The sequence below is a fragment of the Penicillium manginii genome (genome assembly GCF_028828005.1).
Source record: "Penicillium manginii strain IBT 31320 chromosome Unknown utg000001l:1.0-3466041.0:1.0-3467806.0, whole genome shotgun sequence".
In the NCBI taxonomy this organism is placed as follows: domain Eukaryota; kingdom Fungi; phylum Ascomycota; class Eurotiomycetes; order Eurotiales; family Aspergillaceae; genus Penicillium; species Penicillium manginii.
The window spans coordinates 1,579,884-1,600,603 of record NW_026643102.1 but is presented as its reverse complement, the minus strand read 5'-3'; the positions used below and the strand labels follow the sequence as shown (position 1 = coordinate 1,600,603).

At 51.0% G+C, this 20,720-nt stretch overlaps 6 protein-coding genes across 6 annotated transcripts; 4 read left to right on the top strand and 2 right to left on the bottom strand.

The window, feature by feature from the left end:
- Window positions 1-553: 553 nt before the first annotated feature.
- N7533_000571 (uncharacterized protein) lies at window positions 554-1,933 on the top strand (the record flags this gene model as incomplete). Its single annotated transcript, XM_057097221.1, has 3 exons — window positions 554-558; window positions 630-1,630; window positions 1,683-1,933. The coding sequence occupies 3 exons, from the start codon at window positions 554-556 to the stop codon at window positions 1,931-1,933; spliced, it is 1,257 nt and encodes a 418-aa protein (XP_056965714.1).
- A 2,863-nt stretch (window positions 1,934-4,796) lies between these two features.
- On the top strand, window positions 4,797-5,108 carry N7533_000570 (uncharacterized protein; the record flags this gene model as incomplete). The annotated part of the gene is made up of 2 exons (XM_057097220.1): window positions 4,797-4,996; window positions 5,060-5,108. 2 exons carry the CDS (start codon window positions 4,797-4,799, stop codon window positions 5,106-5,108), a joined length of 249 nt encoding a protein of 82 aa, XP_056965713.1.
- A 1,859-nt stretch (window positions 5,109-6,967) lies between these two features.
- N7533_000569 (RPAP1 family protein) lies at window positions 6,968-8,410 on the bottom strand (the record flags this gene model as incomplete). The annotated part of the gene is made up of 1 exon (XM_057097219.1): window positions 6,968-8,410. One exon carries the CDS (start codon window positions 8,408-8,410, stop codon window positions 6,968-6,970), a length of 1,443 nt encoding a protein of 480 aa, XP_056965712.1.
- Window positions 8,411-9,651: 1,241 nt separating this feature from the next.
- N7533_000568 (uncharacterized protein) lies at window positions 9,652-12,051 on the top strand (the record flags this gene model as incomplete). The annotated part of the gene is made up of 1 exon (XM_057097218.1): window positions 9,652-12,051. One exon carries the CDS (start codon window positions 9,652-9,654, stop codon window positions 12,049-12,051), a length of 2,400 nt encoding a protein of 799 aa, XP_056965711.1.
- A 1,291-nt stretch (window positions 12,052-13,342) lies between these two features.
- ste7 (MAP kinase kinase Ste7) lies at window positions 13,343-15,261 on the bottom strand (the record flags this gene model as incomplete). Its single annotated transcript, XM_057097217.1, has 4 exons — window positions 13,343-14,062; window positions 14,123-14,660; window positions 14,733-14,890; window positions 14,971-15,261. 4 exons carry the CDS (start codon window positions 15,259-15,261, stop codon window positions 13,343-13,345), a joined length of 1,707 nt encoding a protein of 568 aa, XP_056965710.1.
- Window positions 15,262-16,166: 905 nt separating this feature from the next.
- Window positions 16,167-20,662, top strand: spt6 (chromatin-remodeling histone chaperone SPT6; the record flags this gene model as incomplete). Its single annotated transcript, XM_057097216.1, has 4 exons — window positions 16,167-16,352; window positions 16,415-16,579; window positions 16,686-20,343; window positions 20,412-20,662. The coding sequence occupies 4 exons, from the start codon at window positions 16,167-16,169 to the stop codon at window positions 20,660-20,662; spliced, it is 4,260 nt and encodes a 1,419-aa protein (XP_056965709.1).
- Window positions 20,663-20,720: the final 58 nt, after the last annotated feature.

The following is a 20,720-nucleotide window of genomic DNA, read 5'->3' as shown; positions in this document are numbered from 1 at the left end:
TGTCGTATACTTGAGCGAGTGGGTATTGGTATTCCTGTACGATATGATACAGCACGTCGCGAAACCGGTGCAACTGATCCACTCTCCGCTTAACTTTTCTGCCGCTTGTGCTGAAACACAATAGTCTGTATTGAGAGTTCTTCCGGGAGTTGCGTATGTATTCTTTCGTACGTAGCTTACACAGTAATTTCTGTCATGTATTCACTTGTAAATTAATACATCTGATATCTCCAATGCCCATCCACCGCCATTACCCAGAGGTGAAGCTGAGGTGGGGCTTCATTTCACTTTTACTGGCAACTCATCACTTCATTGGTGGTGTGTCACTGCATGTGAAGTAGCGCCCAATGTCCCTTGGCATTGTTTAGACTCACACGGAAATATGACTCCCTCCGCCATGCCTGAAATCCTTGCTTGACCTGTATGGTATACCAATCAATCCGACATGGTGTGTTTGCTGCGATTGGTTCTCTGCGGGGGATTCGTTATATCCCTTGTAGACGCAATCTTTGCAGCCCGCCCTCAGGCCATCGGCATTGATTTGGGGCCCGATATGATGTGCGTGTCAAAAATCGCTTTGATGAAGCCGCCACCTCCTCCCTTGTGGTGACTATTGACCAGAATCCTAGAACTGTGGCACATGCGTATAGCAGTGATAATGTGACGTTGCCAGCCTGTATCAAACCTGAGCTAGGCGATCCCTTGAACAACTATCTATTCCTGCTGCGACTAGAAGCATGGAGTGACGGCTCGCTCGACGCCCTATATGGCCGGACGAACGAAGGGACCTTTGGCATTTCCAATGCTGTGGTAAAGCTGTTTGAAAGGCTCGTATCGTCCTTGACCTATTGTAGCCATGACACAGCGAACCTGTCTTGGGTACGGCAGTGCGTCTGCAGTGCTTGGTACGGCATCACGGCTCGGCTTCGCAGTGCCAGAAGGTCGGAATTAGGGGAGTTCACGCTGAATGATGTGAAGGATGCGTTTGTCGATATCCTCACGCGGCTGCAGGAAGAGGTACGCACCAAGCACAACATTGATATGCAATCGGCGGTCATCGCCCTCCCGGACTTTTTCAACCAAACCCTGGTGGATTTATTCCTCGAGGCGAGCCAGAAGGTTGGCATCACGCCTTTGGTGGAGCCCATGAGCCGGATGGCCTTATCAACATATAGCAGCAATGGGACTCCTCGAGAGGCGGACGGGAAATATCTCATTATGGACCTAGGACAATATTATCTGGACCTGCGAGGTCTCAATGTGAGTCCCCAGCCAATGGCCCGGAATGGGCGCCTCCCCATGGACCCCTGGGGAAGTGCCGGTCTCGATCGGGATATAACCCGCTCGGCCATTGAACGATCGAAAATCCTACAGACTTGGCTTTCGCTCGGTGGATCCAAGGCCGCTTTGCAGGGAGAAGTCCGGAAGGCGCGTGTGCTGATACGAGATAACATTGATCGCGAAGTGCTGGGGGCCGAGGACCACCCGGACCATCACCATAACGAATACCCTCTGCATCTGAAGGACCCCGACGCCACTGCTGTGCTGTCATGGGTTGATGTCGAAGCAGGAGAGATGAAATATATTCAAAGCATTGCGCAGAATATTCATAACTATCTCGTTGCTGCGAGTACGTTGCCAGTGGACCGTCTGGGTAAAATTGTTAGCTGATATTTGTGTAGACAATCCTACCGGAGATATTTGGGATGACATGGCCACTACCAAAATTGATAAAGCGTTTATTTTGACGAGTGGGTTTGACGGATCATTAATCAAGCAGAGCCTTGAAGATGCTCTTGGTGATGTTGAGATCATAGGAGGACGGCTACAAGACTGCTATCTGGCGGCTGAGGGCGCTGCTCAAGTTGGTTTATTATTCCAGCAGGCATGGGACCAGAGACAGCGGCAATTTTGGAAGAAAGACGATTTATAGTACTATATGTGATTGTTCTAGTGACGAAACTACGGTGTCATAGCTAGGCGTGGCTATAATGAACGACCCTGTTAGAGTGACAAACATCGAGGAAATCAAGACTCAGCGCTTGGTCTTCCTATGCTATATAGATGATAGTCGACTTGTCTCAGCTATGTAGATGAGGTACCGACCTGAAGAAGGTTTCGATCAAATCCCGCAAAAGAAAATATCCTACGTCTTGGGTCGGCCTGATATCTGTCATCCCGGGGCTAATCATGATGCCCCATGGTGGCCCCTGTCTTTTCTCGAGATTAGGGCCTTGCTGAATCACAACCGATTCCACTTCCTGTCTTCCTGGCGACTTTCTTGGATCCCTTACCTACAGATACTGTTTCTGCACTAAGCCCTAACTCTTCCATATCTCCAGATCCCTTACTGAATCTATACCCAGTAGATAGCACTATATACCAAGGTATGTATACATCGAAGGGATCAACTCATTATTCACTACGACTCAGATAGTGTGTTTGCAATCTATAGTGCCTTTTTCCCTCTAGATCTTGCCAGCAATATTGTCCTTCGTGACGACACGGAAGCCCGAGACATCGCATAACACGATACACTTCACGCCAGACGGAAAGTTGGCCGTAGACTTGCTCCGCGCCGATCTACGTGTCTCGGTCAGCGAGCATCCGTGTAGTCACCGATGACTTTCCTCTCTTGTCTATTCTACAAGGAAGAGGCCCGCTGTCCTCTATATAGTTGATCGTTATCTGGAGCCGTATATTCTTGCCACGATGGAATAGATAGGCCCACGCTAGCAGCTGTTTCTCCACAGCGGTCCAATCAACACTAGTACCTTCAAAGTGGTTGTCAATATTCCGTTAGGAGTTCACCGATAACACCATGTCAATATCATCTAGTCTCACCCGTCGGCCACGAGCTGTCTTCCGCCCTAGAATATGACAGGCATCCTCTTTACCAGTAGGATCTAGGTAGCTGAATAAGGTCTTGTTTTGTATCCTTCACCACAACTCGATTATTCAATTAAACGCTTCCACTCGATCTGGTAGTGGATACAGTCCGGAGATTTTTCATCCCATACGCTTCTATCTGCACTTTCAACCACAGGACTGAAACTCTGCTGGTTCGATAGATAGCGATGCAAAGAAGGTGAACGTTCGCCAACTATGTCCGCAGAATCGGATAAAGGGCAGATTACTGATGGCGTCCCAAGCTCTAGTGTTTGACTTGTTTGCAATTCCCTGGAAGTTCTAGTTCCCTTGGATCGCCAAACAATTACAAGACGAGGTGGTGTAATTTGATAAAAGTAAATCACGGTATCGAGACTGGAAGAGGAATATTTTTATTCCGACTATATTCCTTATGGTCTAATATTTCTTGGCAGTTGGGCTAAATAATCACTTTAAGAGTGTAAACCGTTGCACCAGTTTCGGGACGTACTGTATCCATGGTATGACAATGGGATGCATTTGAATCTTATCTCTCCGTTCCGTACTCCGTACACCAGACTTGATTTTCCCCAGTGACTAGAGGAAGTCCCGACCGGCCCACCTTTTCCATGCGGCAGTTTACCCTAGAGAACCTCAGCTAGATCCCGTTTTCGGAATGTAGTGTTCGGTAGATAAGAGCATCCCATGGGCGAGGACCTTCTATTATGCCCACAGGACCAGATAACGACCACAATAGGTAGGTTACCCTTGCTTCCAAGTCTGGAACGCGGGCCGAAAGTCTCTTCGGAACAAAAGCTATGACTACGGGCCACGAACCTTGGAACCATACGGAGGTATTCTTAGTCTGCAAGTACAGTGCGCGTGCATATCAATTTTTTTTTTCTTCGCAGGGTAGCCCCACTATACCCACAAGCCTAATTCCAAAATCGTTTACGCGTTCTACCCAGGGAGGGTCTGTGGGATACACCGTAGAATGAGGAATCTGCCAGCTGGCGTGAGTCAGAGAGGATTGTCAGAGCAGCACATGCAAGCTCTAACGATATCATTTGGCGAGGATGTACGGAGTACGGAGCACAGAACACTTTGCTCCTTAGCCGAGCGCAATCACGCTATTTTGCGCAGGGATGAATAAAGACGTTCCAAGTGTGTTCTAGATCAAGTTATTATCTTCAAATTTAGAATGGTCATACAGCGAGTATAGATAGGACATTAGGTGCTTATTTGGGAAAAGAGAAAGTAAGCCGAGCGCCCACGACAGCCACAGCCAGAGCCAGAGCCGCCCCCTATCTCGGTCGGGCCAGGGTAGGGTCCAAGCACAGACAGGTACCACGGTCTCGCCACCGTGCGTGATAGAAATGATTAACGAAAAGGAATGCTGCTATCCGCGGAGACTCAAAGAGGGTCTCGAGCTGTCAGGAGTTTCCAAAAAATCACTCATAGAAACGCCCTGATAGGCTCGCTGGTTTCGCGGATGGAGCCGAGCTCAGATATCAAGGAAAATTTTGCATGATCGGGTGATGGGTGATCGGGAGATCGGCCTAGACCAGGGTGGCAAATAACTGGTTTTGTGCAGGTTTGCCGGGCAAAGCTAGCTGGCAGAGCTGGCAGAGTTACGGGAGCGGCATGGGCTGAGAGGGGCTGGGTCGGCTTCCCGGCACTGGAACACGTTTTCGGGTTGTCCGTCCCATGACCTGCGAGAAAAAAGCGCAAAAAAGAGCTAACCTGATGTATACTAGGCAAGGAAGTAGAAGAGGATATAAACGCCTTCAATGTCCAGCTAGAATTCGAATATCATCAATCCAATCCAGTTCACTTCACTCCTCACTTCACTACCACTCTCCTCCAATACCAATCCTCGGTATATACCAACCAACCAACAAACCAACCAACCAACCACACACATCAAAATGGTCGCTTGCCCCTACATCGGAAATGGCCCCTACGGCACCAGCCCTCGCTCGGCTGCTTCCAGCACCAGCAACGTTGCCGGCGGCGCCAAGCTCGACGCTCAGCAGATCGAGTCCATCTTCCAGGACATGAACAAGTCCCAAGAGTCCGTCTCTGCTGGACCTTCCTCCTCCCGCCGCTTCTCATGGTTCTCTCGCCAGTACGTTGCCTACGCTTCCAATACTTTAAATTATCCTTGAACATACGCTAATCCGCTAAATAGGACCAAGAAGCTCAACCGTCGCAACTCCGACAAGCCTGCTTCCAAGTAAAGGCCTAGCCTTAACTGGACCGCATGGACTGGACTAGACTGCACTGCACTGCGCTAGTCCACACACAAACACACTAGCCTGAGATGGCGAACGATGCTGGGATGCTGGGCATTTGGGCTATAATTTACGACTTTAATTGATGGGAATACGCAATATAATATAATAGAAAAAATATCAATAAAATATTTTAATATCCTTTTTTGCACGCCGTAGTATACTACCTAGATGATGTACTAGTACCACCATTCCAAGACTGTTAAAAGCTATCATGAGAAAAAAGGACCCCATCCGCTCGGACATTTAACTCACTTTTACGATTTTATATTTTCAAGCTATAACTAGTTAACGCCCGGTTCGTGCGAGGAGCTCGAAGTGGGTCCGCGCACCCTGAGTGGGGGGCCTAGGCAGGGCTTGGACGAACGGGCTTAGCGACGGTAATGGCACAGGCTGATAGGATGCCGGGCCTGTTCTCAGAGATTCAAAAAGTCGATCAACTATCACCCAGAATTACGGCTTGGCTTATATTTCGAGAATCTGAGCTGAGCCTCACGATTTAGAACTGGATATGGGGGGTTGTTTACTTTAGTTACTTCCTATTTGGCAATGGCAATGAAAGATATGCAGTCTGTGATGCAGCCAGCATGTACAATCCTAAATGAGAAAAGCGTATATGCATACTTAGGTACGCTGTCACATGGGCTAGGCCATTTAAGGAAGTTTATTTTCAACTTGAGGTATTTCCCGAGGTCGCATTGGGGGTCGGTAAAGCATGGTATAGGCCCTGGAGGTAAGTGGTGAGCTTCTCTAAGTCAAGAAGTAGCAGAAGATACTTTTTGAATTCAAGTTCAAATTATTGAACAAAGTCGGCTTTTTGAGTAGTAGTAGTAGTGGTGTTACCTAGGTAGATTCGGAATGGTGCTACCCACTTGACCTCCTATATCTGATATCATGATTCGAAACCTTGGAACGATATAGTATTTTTGGTATCAACTTCTAGATAATTGGGAGAGGCTGATAGGATGCTTGGCCTACCCAGATATTCGAAATGTCGATCTAGCGCGCAGAGTTACGGCTCGGCTCGTATTTGGAAAGTGGTGTGAGTCCGATTGAAAAACTTGACATGGGAGGAGTTGATTTACTCACTTCCTATTGGTGAGGGGGTGGAATAGTATACGTAGTCTGTGGATTTGGTCATCATGTATGGATTCTGAAGGGAGTGGGATTTTGACCTGGGTAGCCACTAAGTGTATGCCCAGGTGTGCATCTACCGCGCCACGGACTTGGGGTAGTACTAGTAGTATTACTACTAATAGTAGTAGTCGAGTTGGTTCAGTATCTAGGTAGAGCCTACTACTACTACTACCTAGGTAGGTATGCTTTGAAGTATTTCGCATTTGGGCTCGGTTCAGAAATATGACCTGAGCTCTGCCCAAGTGTCAGTAGATGTAAGTGGTGAGTATCCCCGAGTCTGCCCCGGTGAGTTACCTAGTTACTAGATGCCCAGGTGCTTTCCACTGGAAGTTTTAACTTCCAGGTGAAGGTTTTAAATTTAAGCTCTGGACCTCGGGAGTTTGAACTTACCTAGGTAAGTATTGAACAAACTTCAAGTTGAAGTCCGTTTCATTGGTAGCTAATAGGATTATATTCGGAATAAGTCTTCTAACCTTAGAACTTCAAGTTATATTGCAGCCCTGGAGGTATCCGGAATGATATATTTTTAGTATCAACTTCTAGATCGAAGTTAATTAGAAGTACGTCATGAATCTATATATAAAAGCCACGCTGCGATGCAATATCCCACTCAGAGAAATCCAAAAAAAATCGACGCACAAAATCTCCGAAAGCTCAGGCTGATACAATCACGTCGACCGATGCTGCCCCTCTCTCAACAAACCCCGATCACCAGCACCACCCTTCTGCCACAACCAAACGCCCTCAACAGCCCAAGCCGTCGCACTAGCATGGCGCCCAATCCCCGACGCAACAGGCGGACCAGACTCACTCTCTCCACCATTCTTATCCTTACCATCCGTCTTGATCTTCCCCAGATCGGAGTTCACCCCGCCATCCGCCTCAGTCAGCATCCCCGCCACAACACCCTCCTTCTCAATGCAAAACCACAGTCCCTCTGACAACTGACCGCCGCGCTCCCCAAACTCAGCCTTGCCCAGCCGGTACAGAATCCGGCCAAGAACTTGCCACGCAACGCACCGCTGCGCAGGGAACGTCGAGCGCGATAGAATCGCCAGCTCGGGAATCGTGTAGCCCGCCGCCTGCGGGTCATCACCGTGATGATGCAGGCCCAGGTTCGTCGGGAGGGAGAGGGATGTTTCCGGCGCGAGGATCGTGCCGCGCAGCGAGAAGCGGATTGATGAGGGGGCCATGGAGATGGCATTGCTGGCGGGGTGGTAGGCGGATGAAGATTCGGGGTCTTCTTCGTCGGAGGACGGGGGTTGGAGCCAGGAGAGGGAGGAGGGGTCGTGGGTGATTTCGGGGAAGTAGTGAGTTTTTAGATCTTCGAGGAAGTTTGGTGAGGATGGGTCTAGGGTTGGCATTGGCTTTGTTGGTTGGGGGAAGTGGAAGCGTTCGATGGTTGAGGGGTCCATGTTTGGGTACTCTGATGCTGGGTGGAGGTCCTTTGGGACGGTTGTTGGGGGGAGATCGTCGTGTCCTCCTGGTGGTAGCTTCGAGTTTGTTGGCGGGGTGGGTTCTTGCTTCTTGGGTGGTGCTTTGGCTGGGGGTGGGATGTCGAATGAGACTGATTTCTTGGATTTGGAGGGTAATTCTTCTTCGTCCTGGACCTCTGCCTGCTTTGCCGAGGTTGATGGGGCTGCTGCGGCTGCTGGGGGAGCTTTGTCGCTGGCCTTTTCATCCTCGTCGATCTTTGCACGACGTAAGAAGCGTTCTAGGAGTCCGGGGTCCAGCGATGCCATCAGCTCTTCCCGCTCTTTCTCGATCTGCGCCTCTGACATGGATGCCAGGTGGCGGGTGTTCTCCTCCCCGATAGACCTCTTGTCATCTTGTAGAGTAGGCGGGGTAGTTTTTGTGAGATCTTCTTTTGGAGGAACAGTAGGGGTGGCTTGCTCAGTACGGCGCTGCTTGAACGAGGAGGGTTTGTTGCGGCGACGGTGGGCGGGGAAGCCAGTGGAAGAAGCGGTGGGCGTCGGTGCGGGCGGTTTGGGGGCGGTGGGCTTTCTCTCGCGGATTTCACCGATCAAATCGAATGGAGAGGCTGGAGGATTTGAGGGGATATTAATATCGCCCTCGAGGTCGAGAGTGAAACGCTCGCCGGGGAAAGCCATTATGGGATTGCAGAGGGGAAAAAAAGAAGTTCTGTTATGTCAGGGCGGGGCCTGCGGCTCAACCCTTCCAAAAGTTAAAATTGGGGAATACATGCATAGCACTAACCAGAATAGGTTAGCTCTGATAGCGGATGTGCTAGGCCCAGATAGGCAATCCTAACGATTGCAACTTAAGTCTGGGGAGTTCCCAATGTCCAGTTTACCTTAGGAACCGGCTTGACGGCATAGCTGTTAACTATCTATGCAGTTAGTGAATGTCAGTTTGGTTATAAGACACTCAATTTATGCTAAAATTATTTCCCTCTATCATCTACATCGCCTTCACTCTCATCCATCCTTATCGTTTCTATACCTCCCACGCTTGTTGATGCCCAACACCTCTCCGATGATACAGCAGATGCATTAATCTCCAGTTTTGAGACAAGATAGAGGCGTGCAACACCCAACGGAAAGGTTCATGATCAAATAAACATAGCGATCCAAGATGTCCACACTGAAGGCCCACTCGAATGATCCCCAGATCTCGTACTGGGATCATCGATGCAACAGGCGTCTAGGCCTAAGAGGGTTGCGGAGCCGAAGTATACGCGGGAAAATGATGGATCTCCTCCACTAACGCCAGATCCGCGCGTATCGAGGAAAATTGAATCGAATTACTTCATGAAATGTCCATTATCAGTTGAAAGTATAGGATCCAAGAGGTTAGAGATCTCTCAGTAAGAGCTCAGCTTGGAACCACCAGAACCATTTGATACAACGCTTAGATCTCTCTTCCACCGCTGTCCTGGTTGTCAATTCAAGCACATCCAACCTGCTCCTTGATCGCTTTTCCCCTTTCCTTACCTTTTTTCCTTACCCTTTCCTTTCCCTTTAATTTTTTCCCTTTCTTTCGCCCTTTCCCGCCCTTTTCTCTTCTTCTTTTCCCCTTCTTTTTCCCCTTCTCTATGTTCCTTTTTCACTTTCCTATCCACCACCAGTTTTGATGTTCTTGTTTCAATAATCTAATCCCCCGAACATCTTCTTCCCCTCGATTTATCCAATCTGGTGTTCCATTCCCACCTTTTCCACCTTGTCCATCTCCCACTTCTCCCCCCAATTTCTCTAAACCTCGTCAGCCCCCCCCCCCGACCGTGTCGACCTACACATTCACCTCCACTTTCAACATTCAACATCATCCTTGCTATCATCTTATACACCTTCCACCATCACTGATTTACGCCAATTCCTCAATTTCCACAACCATGGCCACGGAAACAACTGGGACAGCCCCGAAAGAAGAAGCCCCGCCCGTCGAAACTGACAAGGCCGGAGGGCTGAACACCCGACGTGCCTCCACCACTAGGCGGTCGCGTCGAAAGAAGGATGAAGAGACGGCCAACACCCCCGATACCAAGGCTAAAAAGGAAAAGGAAACAAAAGAAAAAGAAAAGCCTACTCGCGCCCCTCGTCGTCCACGCGAAAAGTCTATGACCACCGCGGCAGCACGCAAGAAGGCGAAATTGGAGCAACCAGCGGATGAAGCCACGGCTGGCGCAGCAGCTGCAGACCCCCGGACTCCATCACAGAAGGCTGCTCCTTCTCCCCAACCTACACCACAACCTATTTCCACTCCAGCTCCAGCCCCCACTCCAGTCCCAGCTCCAGTCCCAGCTCCAGCTCCAGCTCCCGTTCCAGCGGCAGTTCCATCTCAAGCTCCTACACCTACACCAGTAACCGCACCTGCACCTCCACCCGCAGCCACGCCCACACCCACACCCGCGCCTGTATCTGCACCTCCTGCGACTGCTCCCCCCGCTCCACCCGCCCCAACACCAACCTACTCCCCGAGTCCACACCCACCACCAGCGCCTAGCCCTGCGTATAACATTCATCAATCTTATCCGCCTCGGCCTCATTCACAACCCCCTCCTCCTCAGCCGACGCAGCCACCACCTCGAACCAGCGGTCAGAACTTTGACCCGATTCGCTCAGCTTTCGGCACAGCTTCTCCCGCCCCGGCTTATAGTCCTCCAACACACACCGTTTCGCCCCAAAATAACTATCGTGCCAGTGCCTCGCCGGCCATCTCGAGTATCATCGATCCACCTACCCAAAGCTCACAACCGTCCTATCCACAACTTGCTCGATCTACCTCTGGCCATGTCTCGACTATTTCCTCCCCGGCGCCGCATGCCGTGGCTCCTGCGCCCTCCCATCCTTCCCTAGCTCCATCACCAATGCCGGTATCATCACCCTCGAATGGTCCAACTCCCGTGACCCAGTCAATACCATCCAATTACCATGCGTCATATACAGCTTCGGGTCAAAATCCACCGCTGTCACAACCTCCCCAGTTGGAACTCTCCCCGCCAGCGCTTCAGCATCAACCAGCTCAGTCGCAGCAGCCTCCACGACAAGTCGAACCCTCAGTGCAAGCATTTACCCCGCAGAAATCCCAACAATCCTCCGATGCCATGGACATTGATTCAAAAGAACCAATCGCATCAAGCGCTAAGAAAGAGAAGGGTGCCGCTACTGCGCCATCCTCCAAGGCCCCGTCACCAAAGCCGGGTCGCGCGACCAAGGAAGCTCCACCACTCCCCCAAGGATCTGGGTTGATTACCACCGCCTTATTTGGCGGCGCAGACGATTCCAAGTCCCCGGATGCGCGCAGCACGCCCAACATCATCGTTCACGTTCCCTTGCAAAAGGGAAACCAGATCGTGAACTTTGCGCAATTAGCAGAGGAGCAGTATGGATTCGCAGCATTACATCCTCGCCTCGCCGCGCACAAAGAGCGTCTCGCCCGTGTTGCCGCTGCGGGTGCTGCCCTCGAGCGCAACGATAAGGGCAAGTCTGCCGGAGAGAGCGCCGAAGAAGACCTAAGTCTCGATGTGGATCGCGATAGTGATATGGACGGAGACATTACCATGGGAGGCGCAGGAACCGGGACCAACGGTGCACCCTCCGAGGCCAGCGATGGCAAGAAGAGGCGGCGCAAGAAGGTGGAAGAGTACGATCGAGACGACCCCTTCGTTGACGACAGCGAGATGGCTTGGCAGGAACAAGCCGCTGCAAGTAAAGACGGATTCTTCGTATACAGTGGCCCGCTCGTACCAGAGGGTGACAAAGTCCAGGTGGAACGGTCAGTCTCCTTCCTTGCTACATTTCCAATTGAACCACAAACTAACCAGCAATACAGTGCCGACGGAACAATCAAGCGCGGCCGTGGTCGCGGACGAGGCACAGGCCGAGGTCGAGCCCTGGCTTCACACCCCCATGTCCCCATCGCCGCCGCCGTCCCCATATCCCAAGATACAGGTCTGCCTCTCCGCGGCCCCGGTTCAAGAGGCGGTACCTCGCGCCGACCCCGCGGGTCCAAAAAAGCCGACGCTGAAAAGCACGGCGAACGAAACGGTACATCGGCTTCAGCGGCGCACGAAGGCCGCGGCGCTCGTGGAGGCTCTGCTCGCGGCGGAAGCTCAAGTACTCGTGGAGCGAAAACATCCGCGTCAACGCCTTCCACGCCCGCTCATAATAGTCCGTCTGTGATGTCGATGATGGATCTGGCTCCTGCCCCGCCGAACTTGACTCCGAGTCAGAACCCCAATCTCGCCCCGACGCCGGGTCCTAGCCCGCTTGCTGGACCGAGCTTGTCGTGAGTGAGAATAGAATATCCGCGTGTAGAAGATTTCGTTGTCTTTTTGCTGTCTTGATTTGTGGGGGTCTATTCTTATGTGACTTTTTGTATGATTTGCTTTTATTTCGGTGTCGGTGTCGGTGTCGGTATTGGCGTCGGATGGAAAGAATGGTTGTACGTTGTTGAACTCTTGTGATTGTTTTCGGAGTTTTCTTTTTGCTGTGTTGTGTTGTGTTGTGTTGTGTCGTTCCAGAGCCTTACTTTATGCTTGTATGTGGTGAATCTGTATCTATACGGGTATATTTTTTAAATGTTTATCTATGATGTTTGGCCCGTGGGCAAGACATCGACTCGGACTTCTATGATTGTATTTCCCCGAAGAAAACTATCCAGTAGCTTGGTTCCAATTGTACTAGTACTATTCATTGTATAGCTAGTACTGCTAGTACTATTAGTAGTACCAGCAGACTCAGCGTGCCTATCCCATCACTGCCAGAGAACCTGAAACTTCCAAGGTTCAAAGTGGGGATATAATACCCGAGGGCGGCTCTTCCTAATACTTAAGCCATGACCAGACCGAGAGTACGAAGACAATCTACCTACTAGTAGGTAATGCCAGAACGGGCACCGCACTATTCAGGGAAAAAAGAACCAGATTTAATATGAGATTGAATCATCAGAGCTTGCACTATGTACGCCGTATCATGCAGAAAACAAAACAAACCACAAGTCCAAGATCGTCCGGGGTCATTTGGTTCGTGCCAGGGTGGTCATTGGAAATGCGAGGGCGAGGGAGGAGGGGGCCTGTACCATTTGTAGAAAGAAAAGAAAGGAAAGAAAAAGAGGAGTGTCCAGGAATAGAGTTGGGGAATAGAAGGGAAGGCAAGATTGGAAAGAAGGAAAGAAATAATAGAAAGGAAATGTGAAACGAAAAGAGGTCAAAATGTATCGATTCAGGGAAGGGGATGGGATGGGATGGGATGGATGGATGGATAAAATAGTGTGCTTGCTTTCGACTCCGAGTGAGGCGGGCTTGGGATAAAACAATCTCGTTCGCAAGGTGAGCAGGACGAAGATGACAGGCTAGACAAGACAAGACAAAGAAAGTGTGTAGAGTAAATGTAAAGGGCTCGATGGGGCTAATGCAGCTCGAAGGCGCAGTGTCAATATCATGTTCATGTTCATGCATATGCAAAACGCATCTGAGATGGCCGGACATCGCGAGAAATCATTTAAAACATGGCATATCGGCATCCCTGGCTTGTGTCGTGTTTTTTGTATTTTAGGCAGGTATCGCTTCGCTTTCTAATCGCTCAAGATGTCGCGCCTGGCATGCCGTAACCGGGGTATCCGCGATAGTTTCCACCTGCGGAGACTGGTGGGGGTGGGGGTGGACCGGTTGGCGGGGGAGTCGCGCGGATGGGCAAGGTTGCTGGGTTCAAGTTTGTGCGGGACTTGGTGTTGTGGGAGCTCGCGGAGCGTGGGCTCATAAAGGGTCGCGAAGGGGCGTCGACGGCTGAGACGGGGTCGCCTAGGTGCTGGCGACTGGGGCGGCGAGATCGGTGATCACTGTCATCTTTTGTTTCCAGGGACAGGTGCTCCAATGATGGGGGTGGAGGGGATTTCGCGGAGTTGGTGCGGGTCGAGTAGCTTTGAGGCTGGTGGCCGTAGTAGCGGTTGGGCATCGGGAAGTCGCTGCCAATGTTGAGTGGGATTTCTCCCGAAGGAGGGTGTTTTGGGTAGGATGATTGCTGTTGGTGATAGGGTGATTGCTGTGGCGGTGGGCTGCGGACTGTCTTGCTGATGGGAGGGGGAGGAGGCTTGGAGATTGGTGCGGGCGGTGCTGGGGGCGCTGCAACAGGTGTAGGAACAGTAGATGAAATTATTGGGGTGGAGGTCTGAGGGTCCTTGAGAGACTTCGGCGCCGGGGGCTGTAAGTAGGACTTGCGATTGTGACGCTCCATCATACTGATGGCCCATTCTTGCAGGTCAACTGGCGTACGCTTTGCCGCCTGTAGGAAAGCATCCTTGTCCTATATCCGAAAGTGTTAGTCACGGTGATACCCAAGGGTTCGGGCGCATTTATAACATACATAAAGCTCTCGCGGAGTTGGGCGCTCCTCGGACTTCTTCAGTAGACACTTCCCAACAAAATCGTGCAGGATGGGTGGGAAAGCATCGCTCTTGGGCAGCTTAGGCGCAGTCTCGTGAACGATTTGCTGAAGCAGATCCAAAATACCCATTGGACCGGCACTGGCTCGGTCTCCTGCCGTTGATTCCGAAGTATCAAATGGGAATCGTCCAACGGCCAGTTCCATGACAGTCAAACCAACACTCCACACGTCTGAGCGGACGGTATAGGCGCCTCCCTGGATACGCTCCGGGGCCATGTAGGTCGATGTTCCAACAAAGGTATCGGCGATAGAGTTGACGGTTTCCGTAGCGACACCAAAATCACACAGCTTGATGTTTCCGCGGGAGTTGACCAGAATGTTGGAAGGTTTAATATCGCGATGCATGATACGGTGAACTTCATACAGATAAACCAGACCAGCAAGAACTGATTCCGTAATTTTGCCCAGTACGTCAACTCGAACGGGACCGAAATTCTTTGAGATATGGTCGAGAGATCTGCGTGCCACAATCGTCAGCCACCAGGAGGGGTCATCATCAACGGGACTAATCCCCGCGCTCGAAACTTACCCGCAGTCCATATATTCCATACACAGGACGATATCTCGGGCCTCGTTCTGGAAGGCACCGTAAAAGGTCACAATATTGTTGGAATTGCAGTCGTGTCCCACTCGAAGTTCTCGGAGAATCTGTTTTCGCACGTTTTCTTTGGCATCGACTCGGATGATCTAGTAGACGGGAAATTATTTAGCTTGGAGTTGGATGAATTGAAAACGAACAAGAGAAAATACGCATTCAAGAGACTCACCTTTCGGGCCATGACCACCTTGGTCGATGCGTGCATCACCTTGGAGACTGTGCCTCCATTACCGGCTCCCAGCTCTTTCAACGTCACCAGGTCCTCACTTCGGAGATCAAGTCGGAACTCCAGGCCAATTTCCAGGGTATCTGTATGAGTACCCTCTGAGTTACCGACGGCCCCGGGAACTTGGGCATCACCGTCGGAGGCATTCGCGGCGGCGGGCTTGGGGGTCGCATTGAGGGCAAGGCCTTTGACGTTCTTGCGTTTCAACGTCCGGGCCTTGAACTGGTCGGCCATAGCTGTGTAAACAGGAGATGATGACAAGTCAAGTCGACAAAGAAGGTGGGGGAGAAAAGGGAGAGAGGAATCGGCTCAGCGCAAGACCGACCGCGCTGATGGGAGAGGGAGAAGCAGAAGCGCGAACTAGCGGCGGGGAACCCGATATCACCTTAAGATGTGTGCTTGGCGGCGCTGATTGGGCCTTGCGGGCGCATCGACTGGACCAACAACACCGAGAGGATGGGCAGCTGGCGCCAAAAATAGTCAAATGGGGGAAAAAGGATGTGCAGGGTCACAGAAAGGGGCGGTGGGATATTCCAATATGTCTTTCCTACGTTGAAGACTTTACTATTATTTGAAACACAGGTGTTCCCTGCTTTCTCCACTGGTCTTTACCCCATAGGAGCTGTTCCTCGGAAGAAAAATCCCTCTTTGAAAGAGTAGATTCTGGGTTTGCGAAAATATTCACCAAAGATATCTATTAAGTATTAAGTAAATAATAGCAGTAAATAAGGTACCAAAGGACAACTAGCCAGGAACAGTACTGCATAGAAAATCGACAATGCAGGATCCGACTCGACCATGCAATGCAGTCAGACTCAGGCACTATATGCCCAGCACGTGATCTGGAAAGTGAACGGTGGCTGGTGTGATGACATAAACCTGGGCTAACCCAATTTGTAGAGGTGTCAGCCACTCTGCACTAGCCACAAGTACCGGCCAGTCGTAGGTTTCCCTGCCTTCGCGCGCTCTGCTCTGCTCTCACTTTCTCTTTCAACTCTATCCAACCCACTCCCATTCCTTCGCCTTTTTGAATCGGGCACTGCCAGGTGCCGGATCTGCGCTATCGTCCTCTCCATCTTCATACCTTTGGTCCTTGTTCACTTTCCATTAGGAATAAGGATCGCTACCGACCAGCCACCATGAGTCTCCGCGACTTGGTCGATGGCGAGGCCATGAGGGATGACGACGAGAATGATGCAGATGTCGCTGAGGATTACGATGGCGATGAGGGCGAGGTCCGCCAGGGTGCTGGGACCGCCAACCATTACAATGACTCGAGCGAGGAAGACGAAGAAGAGGACGACGACGAAGAGGCCGCTCGCGCCGTGAGTTGGAGCTTGCGTCCCATGGATGAAACATGCGCGCTAACAATCAATTCATGCGATAGGTTCGTGAAGGATTCATCGTCGACGAAGATGAAGAGATCGAAGACCGCCGCCGTCACCACAGGAGCAAGCGATCACGCCCCCGTGAAGAGGAACATCTCGACGAGGATGATCTGGAGCTCATCGGCGAGCATGTACCTGGGCTGAGCCGTGGTCAACCTTCTGAGGTATGCGCTTATTTGGAAATTCACTTTGCGTTTTTTTTTTCGGGGAAATTCCTCGAAAAGCGCCGTGGTACATTTGCTAACGCGGTCATTGTCTACCGATTAACAGAATAAATTCAAACGCCTCAAGCGCAGAAAAGACCGTGATAGCCACCAACCATCCCAAGGTGTTGATGCCATCTTCAATTCAGACGAGGAGGAGGAACCAGAACCTTACAAACATGCTGGCCCCCGTCGTGGCGGACACGACGAGTTCGACGACTTTATCGAAGAGGACACATTTTCAGACGAAGAAGGTCAACGTGAACGAGATGATCTGGAAGTTGCGCCTCCATCCCGAGCACATGTACCCGGTCTTGGTGCTACCGAAGGTGCCGGCCTCGACGAAAATGCCCTGGAAGACCTACGTGCTGCATTTGGCGATGGTACAGAATACAGATTCGCCCTCGACATCGAAGAACAGGAGGAGGAAGATAAAGTGACCGAGTCGCGAAAGATCAACATGACCGATGTTTTCGAACCCTCAGAGCTAGCGGAAAGAATGTTGACGGAGGAGGACAATGAGATCCGTCTGCTGGATGAGCCCGAACGCCATCAACTTTCGCGCAAGCCATACCGCCATGTGGTGCTTTCGGAGGACCAGTTCAGAGAGGAAGCTGTTTGGATCTCGAATCTGATGCTCCTCAAGAAGCGCATGGACCCGGAACTGCGTGAGCCTTTCCAACGATCGGTGGCAAAGATGCTTGAATTCTTGATTACGGATGATTATGAAGTTCCCTTCATCTTCCAACACCGCAAGGACTACATGATCCACGCTGTGAAGGAGACTCTTAACGGGGAGGACCCTGCGGATGAATCGGCGCAATACCATGTTCGTGCTGAAAAGCTTCTGAACATGACTGACTTATGGGATATCTTCGAATACGACCTCAAGTTCCGCTCGTTCATCGACAGACGCACCACGATCCAAAAGACATATGAAAATTTACAAAGACTTTTCAATGTTAGTGATAGCATTGTTGAGGACCTTTCCGTTTCGGCGACCACCGTCGAGGAGCTGCAGGATGTGCAAGAATATATGCACTTCCAATATGCCTCTCAAATCCATGATGCATCGGCTGTGAATGGCGAAAGCAACGGCGAAACTCAGCGACGCAAGACGACCGGTAAGACTATCTTTGAACGAGTTCGGAACGGCAAGGCGTATGGCTTGGTGCGTGCCTTTGGCATTACTGCAGACGCCTTTGCACAAAACGCCTCTAAAGAGGGTCGACGCCAATACACAGAAGATCCCAGCGAGGGCCCAGACGAACTAGCCGATCAATTTGTGGATAGCAACTTCGCAAACGGCTCTCATGTTCTGAAAGCCGCCAAGTCCATGCTTGCCGAGGAAATCTCTTGCAGCGCAAAAATGCGCAAGGTCATTCGACAAGCATATTACATGAATGGTGTTGTCGATTGCTTCCGCACAGAGAAGGGTTTGCGCCGAATTGATGAACAGCATCCTTACTACGAATTTAAATACCTGCGAAACCAGCAACTTAGTGATATTGCTCGTCAGCCGGAAATGTTCTTGCGCATGCTGAAGGCCGAAGAGGAGGGCCTTGTGGAAGTTCGAGTGCGCTTCGAGAATTTCAATCAGTTTCGCCAGCGACTGTACACCGACATCGAATCTGACAACTACTCAGAAGTCGCCGACGCATGGAACCGCCTTCGCCGGGAAGTTTTGGATATGGCTTTGGTAAAGCTGGAGCGCCTCATCAACCGCAGTGTCAAGGAAAACATTCGCCAAGAGTGTGAGAACCATGTTGCCAGGGAGTGCCGCGAGGCATTCTCTCAACGACTGGACCAAGCTCCTTATAAACCCAAGGGTATGGTTCTGGGCACAGTACCTCGAATCATTGCGCTCTCCTGCGGAAACGGTGTTGTGGGTAGAGATCCTATCCACTGGGCCTATGTCGAGGAAGATGGTCGTGTGCTAGAAAATGGAAAATTCTCAGACTTGTCGGTTGGTGACCAAAGCCGTGGTGTCAATGACGGCGCAAATGTGGCAGCGTTTTTGGATTTGGTGGAGAGACGCAAGCCAGATGTTATTGGCGTGTCTGGTATGACACCGGAGACTCGTCGTCTCTACAAGCTATTGTCTGAGCTCGTTGAGTTAAAGGATATTCGTGGCGCATTTTACACAGATGACCGCGATGAAGAGATCAGTGATCCTTTGGAGGTCGTTATTGTCAACGATGAAGTCGCTCGTCTTTACCACCAAAGCCCGAGAGCCCGTCAAGATAACCCAGGCTTTGGACCATTAACGCACTACTGTGTCGCTTTGGCCCGATATCTGCAATCACCCCTGAAGGAGTATGCTTCACTCGGTCGCGACATTGTGTCCATCCAATTTAAGCCTGGCCAGCAGTTGGTGACAGAAGAGCTGCTGCTCAAGCAGCTGGAGACAGCTCTTGTTGACATGGTCAACTTGGTGGGAGTGGACCTCAATGAGGCCGTTCACGACACAGCAAGCGCTAATCTCCTTCCTTATGTCTGTGGACTTGGGCCCCGTAAAGCAGCACATCTTCTCAAGGTTGTTAACATGAATGGAGGCAACGTGAACAACCGAATGGACCTGCTGGGTGTCGGTGAAAACATCCAATATCCTGCGATGGGTATCAAGGTATGGAACAATTGTGCTAGCTTTGTGTTCATTGATTATGAAAATGCCGATCCGGACGCCGACCCACTCGACAACACTCGTGTCCATCCCGAAGACTACGATATTGCGCGCAAGATGGCCGCCGATGCTTTGGAGCTGGATGAGGAAGATATCAAGGCCGAGACCGATGAGAACGGTACCGGTGCCATTGTTCGGAAGTTATTCCGCGACGAGCAACAAGATCGCGTCAATGACCTGATCCTGGAGGAGTATGCGGAGCAGCTCGAGAAGAACCTCAACCAGCGGAAGCGTGCGACTCTTGAAACCATTCGTGCAGAGTTGCAACAACCGTATGAGGAGCTGCGCAAACAATTCGTCTTCCTCAGCAGCGATGACATCTTTACCATGCTCACCGGTGAGACGGCGGAATCGTTACACGCTGGCATGGTGGTTCCTATTGCGATCAAGCGGGTGTTCGAAGATCACATTGATGCCAAACTAGACTGTGGAGTCGATGCGCTGGTCGCAGAGACCGAACTCGGCGTGCCCCATGATCTGCCAGTGCGCAACGCCTATGCGCCCCATCAGACAGTTCCGGCTAAGATTTTGTTCCTCAACCGCAAAACCTTCTCCTGCAATGTGTCCCTGCATGAAGATCAAATCAGTCATCCCTCCTATCGCAACCCGGACCGCGGCTACGGCGATTGGGATGATCAGCAGGAACGTGCCGACAAGGATGCCATGCAAGAGAAGACACAGCAGGGTGGACAAGCTATGCGTGTGATTAAGCATCCTCTCTTCCATCCATTCAACTCTACCCAGGCAGAGGAGTATTTGGGCTCTCGCGCTCGTGGCGAGGTCGTTATTCGTCCATCATCCCGTGGGCATGACCATCTTGCCGTTACATGGAAGGTGGCACAGGGTGTCTATCAGCATATTGATGTGCTGGAGCTGGATAAGGAGAATGAGTTCTCCGTGGGTCGTGTTCTCAAAGTGGGAGGCAAATACACCTACAGTGATCTGGACGACCTGATTGTCAACCACGTCAAGGCGATGGCCCGCAAGGTCGAGGAGATGACGCTACATGAGAAATTCCAAGATGGCAGCAAGGCCGAGACCGGTATGATTCCATTCTACTTCAAGTATCCACCCACCTGCAGGGGAATTTTGAACTAACCAATTCGACAGACCAATGGCTCGAGACTTACACCAAGGCTAACCCGCGTCGATCCGCCTATGCCTTCTGCACCAATCCCAAATACCCCGGCTACTTCTACCTTTGCTTCAAGGCAGGCGAGAACTCGCGACTCCAGAACTGGCTAGTGAAGGTGATTCCTCAAGGTTACGAGCTCCAGAAGAACCCCTATCCCGACATGCAGGCCCTTTGCAATGGCTTCAAGTTGATGTTTAGTAACATGCAGAGCCGGATCAGGAGGTGAGCGCAGATGCTCTTCTGTATAGTGTACTATCTACGTTTCTTTCATTGCAATTTTCCAT